Source organism: Penaeus chinensis, chromosome 11 (assembly GCF_019202785.1).
Source record: "Penaeus chinensis breed Huanghai No. 1 chromosome 11, ASM1920278v2, whole genome shotgun sequence".
NCBI classification, from domain to species: Eukaryota; Metazoa; Arthropoda; class Malacostraca; order Decapoda; family Penaeidae; genus Penaeus; species Penaeus chinensis.
In genome coordinates, this window is record NC_061829.1 from 38,410,179 (window position 1) to 38,420,180 (window position 10,002).

General features: G+C 34.4%; 1 protein-coding gene across 23 annotated transcripts in view; it reads left to right on the plus strand.

Moving 5' to 3' along the window:
- The window catches only part of LOC125030706 (epsin-2-like), a 61,516-nt gene extending 53,335 nt beyond the window's left edge, over positions 1 to 8,181 (plus strand). For 20 of the 23 annotated variants that reach the window (XM_047620907.1, XM_047620914.1, XM_047620917.1 and 17 more), the window contains 4 exons: positions 303 to 497; positions 826 to 843; positions 1,117 to 1,278; positions 4,527 to 8,181. In XM_047620907.1, the coding sequence (XP_047476863.1) occupies positions 303 to 497; positions 826 to 843; positions 1,117 to 1,278; positions 4,527 to 4,909 (758 nt within the window). In that variant the 3' untranslated portion in view covers positions 4,910 to 8,181. The other 3 variants (XM_047620926.1, XM_047620930.1, XM_047620910.1) reach the window with 3 other exon arrangements.
- The last annotated feature ends 1,821 nt before the right edge of the window (positions 8,182 to 10,002 follow it).

Below are 10,002 nucleotides of genomic sequence, written 5' to 3' on the forward strand. Positions count from 1 at the left end.
GTTGTGATACTAGGTTTCAGATGTTCCTAGAATCTACTTTTTATTATTATTTTCTTCTTTTCTAATCATATTGTATTTTATTTTATCCATTTTTAACAAGATGGGAAATTTCATGTGACAGAAGAGACTTGAATTATTCTCCCCCAATCACAATGCTGGTTGCTGAAATATGGAGCCTGGTTCTAAAGCTTTACCCCTAACTTCTTTGGATGATTATAGCCATCTTATCTTTTTATAAAATACTGAATATGAATTGCTGTTTTAATTGAAAGTACATTTATTGTTTTTCATCTATTTTTCAGGGATTTGTGGTAATGACCCTTGGGCCGTGCTCAGCTCTAGCTCTCCAGCTCCCTCCAACTCTGCAGAAGCCAGTGACCCCTGGGAGCCTGTCCCAGCCAAGCCTGCGAGGGATCCCTTCGCTCCCATTTCGCCGACGAACAATGGAGATGTGGATGAGTTTTCTGCTCTGTCGATCAGGGATAAGCCAGCCAACAGTAAGCATGCTGATGTTTTTTTTATGATTGGATAGGGTTTTGTGGCAAGGATTAGAGAAACAATGTTTGGTCTTTTTAAGATCTCCAAGGTGAGCAGGTTGCATGGTCAATCATTACCATGTCTGGAGTTGCTCTTCTCTTAAATGAGTATTTCATCTGTCAGTGATTGTATCCATGCTTAATTTTTATCCTTGGTCATCCATTTTTTTCACTAAAATCTTTATATACTTCTATGTGTATTTTGTCTTGTAATAACAAATTTAGTTATTATAACTTATGCTCTTGATGTAGTGTTGTTACCTTGTCTCTCTTTTTTTATCCCCAACAGATTGCATTGGAAATGAAGGTCAATAAGATTAATCTTTTTATTACTGTAGATATAGATACTATGAATGTGTATATTATCTTCTTCTTTTTCTTTATGGCTCTATTGGAGTATGCTTAGACATCAGTTAGATTAAGGCATTTTTATGTATAAGAGAAAATTTAGGAGTCTTTGGTAAAATATATCAGTCATATGTAATTGCTAATAATCTACTTAATGACAATTAGAAAATGAATATCATTAGCATGAGTTCCTGTGGCAGTCATAGCTTAACATCCCCATTCTCTTTAACAGATGGCTTGTCCGATGCCTTTGACCTTAGCGGGCTAAGTTCATCAGTGCCAGATAACAACAGAGAAAAGAAATCAAAGTCGCCTGCAGCCTTCTTGGGAGAAAACTCAAACCTGGTAAATCTAGACAACCTGGTCGGCACCAAGCAAGGTACTCCTGCACTAGGTAAGTCTCATGCGATACAAGTCTTGTAAATTGCAAGGTTCAGAAGGCTAGAACAAGCGTAAGCTACGTATTGGGACTCGCTGGTGTAACACATAGAAGTACTGTAAGATTATCAGTTGTTCAGTAATATATATATTTTTTTTATCTGTTATAATTATTGTTGTTTTATTATTTATTTTATTTTTTCTTAGATATTTTGTGCAAGCTAGGCATTTCTTTACTTTATTGCACTTCAACTGATAATGTTGCTTTACATTTGAACTGCCAGATATGTTCAGAATGTTATTTTGTGACTAACATGATTTAACTGTGTGGTATATTGGGTGACTAATACTAAGTTGCTATTGCATATTAAATTTAAAAGTTTTATACATATATTGGAACTGAAGGTCAATAAGACCTGGCTAAGAAGGATACAAATTTCATCTTTATAACATAAGGTTGTTTACATTTAGGGAAATATTTCATTTTAGTTAGTCTTATAAATGATCCAATCATTTTCATTCATATTGTATTGAATTAGGAGCAGGAAAAGAAAATATTGTGGATAAAATCTTGTTCCATGTAATTCCTTTGTTAATTGTCTATTAATTTTACAAACCTATAAAAAATAGACAAAATGTAACAAAATAGATAGACTAACACATTTTTAATCTTATTCTTTGCATATTTGGTGGACTGCTCTCACATATAAAGATTATCACAGCAGTAGTGCTAGCTTGTAAGAAGGGGAAAGCTTTAGGTGAATTAAAAAAAAGAAGGGCCACCATCTAGAACCTTCATGAGAGTAGAATAATAGCAGGTGTGCATTGTTTTCCCATAACCAGAATTTTTTCCAATGATTAGCGAATCGCATAGGCCTTTGCTTCTTCAAGGCTTATGTGCTTTCTGTGTAACAAAATAATTTGACGGAAGCTAATGTGTCTCGAATCTTAGAGAATCATTATTGTTATTTTATAATTTTGAGTTATTATATTTTCTAATACAAATGTTTATGATGCAACAGATGTCAAGTACATCAACTGAAAGGTACTTTTAACAATAGTATTAGTCCCAGATGTGATGTGGAAAAAAAAGATCAATAATCACTTAAGCAATGTTTTAGTATTGAAGCAGCAGCTTGATATTAATTTAGAGTTAGTAGTGAAACCACAAAGCACTAAATGTTTCAGGCTCAGTATTTACTCGGTGACAGTTTGCTTTGGAATCAGGAATGTTGGAAGAGGAAATATTGAGGAAGAACAGTACTGCAGTGTAGTTAAGGGAGGGGGAAGTTTTAGTGATTTTATCTGACTAGTTATGAAATTTGGAATATTGGTTGTTTTGAAAATTTCAAGTCTGTCAACGATGTATTGCTGCATTAAGAATATTTTTAGGCAATCTTTTTTATATATATGTATATATTTTTTTATTACTATATTTCATCTAAATGTTAATAAATAGGATAGGCTACAGAATGGATGAGGAGATAGCTCTTATTCTAACACCGGCGGTTTCCCTTTATTCTGGTTTCTATTGGTTTTAGTTTTCCTTAGGTTCTTTCCAGTGGTGCCTTCCATTCTTCTCTATTCCCCTATTTATTCCAGTAATTCAGTTGATGCTCTGTATCCCCACCATCTTTTCTTTATTACACTTCCCATACATTTCTGTTGTTTTTGGGTTTTGCCATTACTCGTCAATTTCTGTCTCTCCTGTGGGTTTATCTGTCCCCATATCTTTTCCATTTCTGTGATGAGTTCTCAACAGCTTTTATTCTTGTTCTCTCTTCCCCTCCTTCTTTACTATTATCTTCCCTAGTTTTGCTTTATCACTAAGTTCATTTACTCCAAGACAGTCAAGGAATCTGGTATATGCAATGGCTTATTTCAGGCACTGTTGCTGGATACAGGTATTAATTATTTTCTGCCAAGAATATACTAATGGCTTTCACCATTTCTCTATTAATGTGTCTATAATCTGTCTTATGTTCCAATCCTCATATATATGTATGTATACATCTAAATGTAAGTTTATAAGTATATGTACATATACATGTGTATGATGTACATGTTATGTGTGCCCAAATGTGCATACATATATATATATATACATACAAATGATTTGCTTCTGGTGTATCCTACCATGTCATGTATGCTACTAACAGCTCCCAGACTTTCCAGGCTGTAGGTTCAACATGTGCTGCTGATTTGTGCCCTTACCCCCCCTCCATAGTGGACTCTCAGATGTGGGTTGCACCAATGCCAAACTTATGCTAGAACATAGTCTGAATTGCTTTGTGTTGGGCTTTGCATCCAACCCTTTTCCTGACAGCTTTTTTTTTTCTGTATATGGTTTGATGAATTGACTTTGGTTTAAGTGTCTTGCAAAAAATTTGTCAAAGAGGGCAAAAGATTTGGGTGTTTGTGCATTACAAGCCTGTTCTAAGGGATAAATGGAATGAAATCTTTGCAGACAACTTTGTAAATTATTAGAGAACCAGAAGTTGTAGTTGTGTAATACTGTGTTACATTTGTTTATCCCAGAATATAAATGATTTATTAAATAAAGTTGTAAAATGATAAAATGCAAATCTTTTCCCCTCGAATGTTTTGTGAATTGGCTTACATATTCCATTTCATAACCAACAAAATTCCTACTGGCTTTTAACTTTTGCATGCTTTAATATTAATGCTTACCTGTGAATTTATGGACATCATATATGATATATAGTGTTATAGAATATTAATGTTTGCTGGATGAATTACTTTACATTCCAGCAAATAAGATTGAATATAAATTTGACAGTAAAAGAGAGAAATCTTTATTTACTTTTACCATCACAAGGGGAAAAAGTACTTGTAATGTTTATGGCTTATACAATATCCTAATTTTAGTTCTGAAAATTCATGCATTAAATTGCATCAGTGGAATATTGCATGCCTCAAGATTAAGTTGGAAGATTAATTGTTTGTGTTTTAAGGTAAAATGTATTTCTCTCTTTCTAGTTTTAAAATTATGTTGAATGCTAATAAATGTTTTGACTAGTATCTTAATTAAGAGAAAGCATGAGAAGAAATTGATTCTAAGCATTTTGACTTAACTTTTGTTCTTTTCTTATCTTTTTGGTCATGTAATCTGCTATGGTATGAAGTAAAGAAAAAGAAGAATAAAAAAAAAGAAAAAGAATTATTGCACTTTAGCACATCTCAATGACAACTGCAAACCACGCTAATGAGTTTCTGCTTGCTACTTTTCTCTCTCCCAAACAGGTGTCTCCCCTCTGAACTCCACTTCCATCACCTCCAACTCTCCCCTCACCATCAACAACAACAACAACAACCTCAACAACAACAACAGCATCACCAATCCATTCGTTACACCGGGCCTCGCGCCTTCATCTTTTGCAGGTGTGAACCCCTTCAGTGCTCCAAGTCCCCCCAACCCCTTCCAAGCTCAGCAAGCCCCCAAACCTTCCATGAACCAGCTGCGCACCACCGGAATTGGCGGCCCAGGGCTGGCTGCTGCACCTCCCTCCAATGCTGGTGCTCCTGGGTCAGCCCCTGGGCCGTGGGGCTCACCACAACCGTCCGTTGGCTTTGGAATGGCCCCCTCTGCTACTGCGTCCCAAGACGAGAACCCCTTTCTTTTATAATGCAACATGTACCCCTCCCTTCTCCACTCTCCACACCCATGCCCTGCCCACCCCTCCCTTCCTCACCCCTGGTAGTCATCCTCTTCAGTAGTCGTGTTCAAGAGACTATCACCGCCACCATGCATTGTCATCATTACTGTTAATTTTTATGATCATTATTGTTTTTTTTTTTTTTTTGTTTTTTTAATTGAAAACTTTTTTTCTCTCAAAATTTTTATTTCTATGTTGTAAATAAGTAGACGTATTCTTTTCTTTCACACTTGTTTGTACAGGGTGTCTCTCCCTTTTTTTTTTTTCTCCTTATTTTCTGCCCTCGTCTTCATTTTTTTGGTGGTTATGATTTTTAGCTGTGCAGTTTCAGTGGAACCTCAGAAACACCAGTGATATGCTGATAATTTTTCCCCCTTTGTGGTAGTTTTCTGAACTTCATATTCAAACTCTTGTGCAAATGTATCTCCAAAGAGTTTGTATTAGGTAAGAAGTGTATGCAATATTGTCACTACTATTTATTATAATTAGGTGTACTTTTATAGCTGGTCCAAGTATAGATTGTAAGGGAAATAACTTATTTATATTGTAAACTTTCCCAATATACGATTGTTTTAACATCTTCAAGATACTCTTTTTTGTTTCATCATTCTACATGGTATTAACTGCTTCAACTAACCAGAAATTACTGTTAAGACTGAAATTTCTGAGTGCCACTCATTTTACAAATTTAGGTAAATATTTGTTGTGCATAATTTCGGGAGCCTGGTACATGTATATGCACATGTAGAGGTCCGTATTTAGTGCATTGATCTTTCAAAACAGGGAAAACTAGAATTTTTGAAGTCATAGTATGATATTTTCTTAGAGAAAAGGGGAAGGAGGTAATGTTTTTAAAGTGGAAGAACTGGTACTAATTGGATATTGCATTATGAAAATTTCAGACTTTTCAGTAGGTTTGGCTTGTACCACTTTCAAGAACTTATATTTTAAGAAGTTTGTTGACTCATTATCTAGCATCATGCATTGTAGATTTTATAATGAATTTTAAAAAGTTTGGACTTTGTGAAGGTGTATAGAAATAAATGATGAAGACTATTTTGATGTGCATGAAATAAGCCAGTCATTTAATTAGCAAGCCTGTTACGTAATATTTTTATTTAACATCTCTCGACATTAAAAAACAAATTAACTTCAATCAAAGTCAGTTAGTGCATCAACCTGTTGTAGAGGACAACTTTATGACATTTGAATTGATGTCTGCATTTCATTGTTACTTCTTTGAGATCTGCAGCTACAGTGACCTATGTATAATTCTCAGTCATTTTAGAGATGTTCAGTGTGATAGAAATTCAAAATGGAGTTTATTGTATATTCTATGCAGTATTTACTTTTCCTAAAGACAAAAATATTAAGAAATTTTAAAGGCTTTGTATTTAGAAATCTTTAGGATTTGAGTTAAAAGAGCAGCAAGGTCAGAATTTATAGCCTTAGACTTTGTGAAACGAGAACATTGCCAGATTGTAAATTCAAAGGAGCGGCATCAGTGGGGCAGAAAAGAGAATGGAGCTTTGTGTACATAGCTGGCAGATACTACTTTTATTGTTACTTGACCACTCGCACCTCAAGGGGGTAGGAACTGACCTTAACACTGTGACCCGATCAGTGGAGATGAGCCTTAGATATTTTTTTCACAAATAATTTTCTAAGACTGACAAAGTAGAGTGAACCATGTTTGAAGTATCATTAGGCTCAGAGTTGTTAATCATGTCAAACCTGGTGTCTTGCTTCTTTTGTCGTTGGACTTTGCTCTTCCTCTTTATCTACATTGTCCTTCAAAATTTACAACGGTAGCCTCGCAACAGACAGCCGAAAGTAGTTTGGGAATAATAACCTGGCATCTTGCCTTATTCTGTTGTCAAGGTTAGATTATTGTATCTTAAAGATTACTTTGGGATTGTTATCACCTAGACAGAACAGAAATAATGACCATGGTTATGATCTTCCAAGCTTATTTTAAAAAAGTAAGAAAATGATAATATTAAAAAACAAAAAAATGCATTGTTGGGGTTGTGGCATGCATGTCTTAACTGATATTTTTATGAAGGTAGAATATCCCAGTGTAAAGTAGGTACTAGGAAGCCCACATAATTTTAACATGAAACTTTTATCCAAACCCCATTATAATACTGTTTTTTAATGAAACTGTGAGATCAATTTGGATGTTGAAAGAAAGTAAATGTTAAAAAGAAAACTTGGAAATATTGGTGCTACTGTTGTTATTTTCAGTATCTTCATTTTTATTAATCTCACAAGCCAAGACAGTGAAATTAATTTTTTTGATACCATGATATATTTCTCTCTTCCCCTGATTTTGTTAAACTTAATTTCATGGTATTATTTATGTTGAAGAGCAAAAAGAGAGTGAAATCTCACTATTGGTTTTGTGATGTGTTTAATTTAAATAGTATATATGGAAAAAAAGAACTTCTGGTGAAATCTACGGCCCATCAGATTATATGAGGGTAAAATAGCTAAGCGCTGTTATTGTGCAATACTTGTAACTCCTCTACTAGTGTATGGTAAACAATTAGAAGAAGAAAAATTCTCTTAATGAAACACTTGTATTGGAAAGATGTTTGTTCTTTTTTGTGTTCTCAGCTAGGTTGGCAGTTGAAATGACATAATGGAAAGATCCAATGATTATAAAGTGTTATGGTTTACTGTAACAAAAAGATGTATTATTTGTAGATATATATAGTTTTTTTTTTTTCTTTTTCTTTTTCTTTTTCTTTTTGGTAGGAAGTTATTTATGATTTCAAAATGATGCTGTTTATGGTTCTTCATATATTTAGTGTATTTGAGTATACTTGAAAGAAGAAAGAAAATAGTGTTTACAAATGGAAAAGAAGCAATGAGATAAAAAAAAATCACAATATGCTGATGGCAGCCAAATTTATTGTAAGAACCAATTTTATTTTTCAGAGTCATTGGTACCAAATCCTCATTGTAAAATTTACCAAGAACAAAAACAACAACTAAAACTGGCATATATGATGCTTTAAAGCCTGCTAATGGATTTTTTATTTTCTCCAGAGGCATAATTTTTTATATTATTTAATTTGTCAACAGACATTTTGATTGGGTTGTATTTTCAGTAACTGCAGTTATTTTTCACAAGTTGGCATTTTTTGGGTTAATTATTTAAAAAGAAATAGGCCAAACTCTACCACGGAAACTACATTATAGTTAAATATCCAGTGAATATATATAGCTTATTTTCCCATGTGTGTTTTAGTTAAACCTCTTAATGCAGGATTATTGTAAATATTTTATATTTGGGTTTTTATGTCACGATGAAAATTACATGGAAAATAAGAACTATTTGTGTCTATGAAATCAAGAAGTTGATACTCCTTACTCCACTCTACTATAAAATGGGACAAAAAAGGTGTTTCTTTATCCTGTGTCCTGTAACAATTTAGAATATTGAAACCATTAACCTTAATTTGGCTCACAAATGTGCAATTCTTCAAATACAATTGATGGCATTAAGATTGGTGATATTGTTACGTCCTGAAGAGAGCATAAAAGTATCATGTATTTTTTAAAATTTGCTGTAGTGTTTTGAGCAAAAAATTTATTGGTGGTGCTCTTAACCCAATGCTCACTGTGAGTTTACTTGTTTAATTGTTTTTACACATATGGCTACACTTTTACTAAATTAACAATGAGCCAAATACGAATACTGGCCTGTCTCGCCCATTTCCCTTTTTCCTTTATTTACAAAATTATTTTGTTGATACTAATGTTTATAACATAGAAATTATAATTTCTATAATAAAAATAATGCCATCGATATTCATAGCATTAGTAAATGATACGTATTTCCCACCAATTCAAGGAAAGTTGAAATCAGGTAAGGTCACAGGGTCTACTAATGGACTCCTTTGTGGCTAAGCACTAGCAGAGCCATCTATGTACAGAGACATTTCACAAAAATACAAAAAATGAACACAGCATTTTCCCCATTTTTTTATTCATCATCCCTGGTGGCATGTGGTTAAATTTTACAGTTTTAAAGTTTGTTTATATGGCAGATGGTCATTTAAATATACAGCCTTGTTCAGTAATTTATTCATAGGTCATAATATTTCACTTCATTCACACTGTATTGGATTTATAGTTTATATCTGACAATAAAATGGTTACTAATAATCTATTAATGAAACATATCTAATATGAGAAAGGCTTACACTGCCAAATTATCCTGAGACTTTTGAAGGTTGCATGCCACTTGAAAATGAACATACGGGAACATTTGAAAAGTGCAACCAGCGTGTGCCCTGCCACCTTGGGCGGTAGTGTCTGATTTTATTCGAACTTTTTACATCCAAACTTTTCATTAGCCAAGTTATTATAAAAAAAAATAAAAAAAAACTAATATAACATGATAGAAAAAGGAAAACTTTTGCATACATAGTTTCGAAAATTCTAGAAAGATTCTGCCAAACACACATTACAACCCTCCTAAACCCATGCTCCTCGTTGTGGGAGGAGGCTTGGGTAACGAGACTGAGCCCCAATGTAGGGGATCATCCCTACCTTGGACCTCAGTCCTTGCCTCAACTAATTTTGCAGGGTCTTTTCTTCTCCCTCTTTCAATTTCCTTCTTTTTTCATTCCCTTCTGTCCACTTCCTAAGGTGTGAGAGCAGAGCTGACAGGATGAAAGACGGGAGTCATAGGCACAGTATTCCCTTGGTTAATCGCCTAGCCCTTACCCCTTATGGGGACCCTGAGGGGTAGAACATTGCTCCCCATTTATTTCAGGCTCACCAATAATTAGTTTTTTTTTTATCCTTATTTGGGGCATTAAGGCTTGCCTCTTCATCAACAAGCATATCTGAATATGAATTCAATGGTTTCCCGATCCCAACCTTTCCTTCCCCCCCCCCCCCCCAATCCCTTGCCCGTTGTTGTCGTGGGGGGGCTTAGGAGGCGGAGACTGGGACCCAATGCAGGGGAACTCCCCAACCTTGGGACTCAGCCCTCGACTCAACAAATTGTGCATGGTCTTTTTTTCCCCCCTCCTACTTTTTCCTTT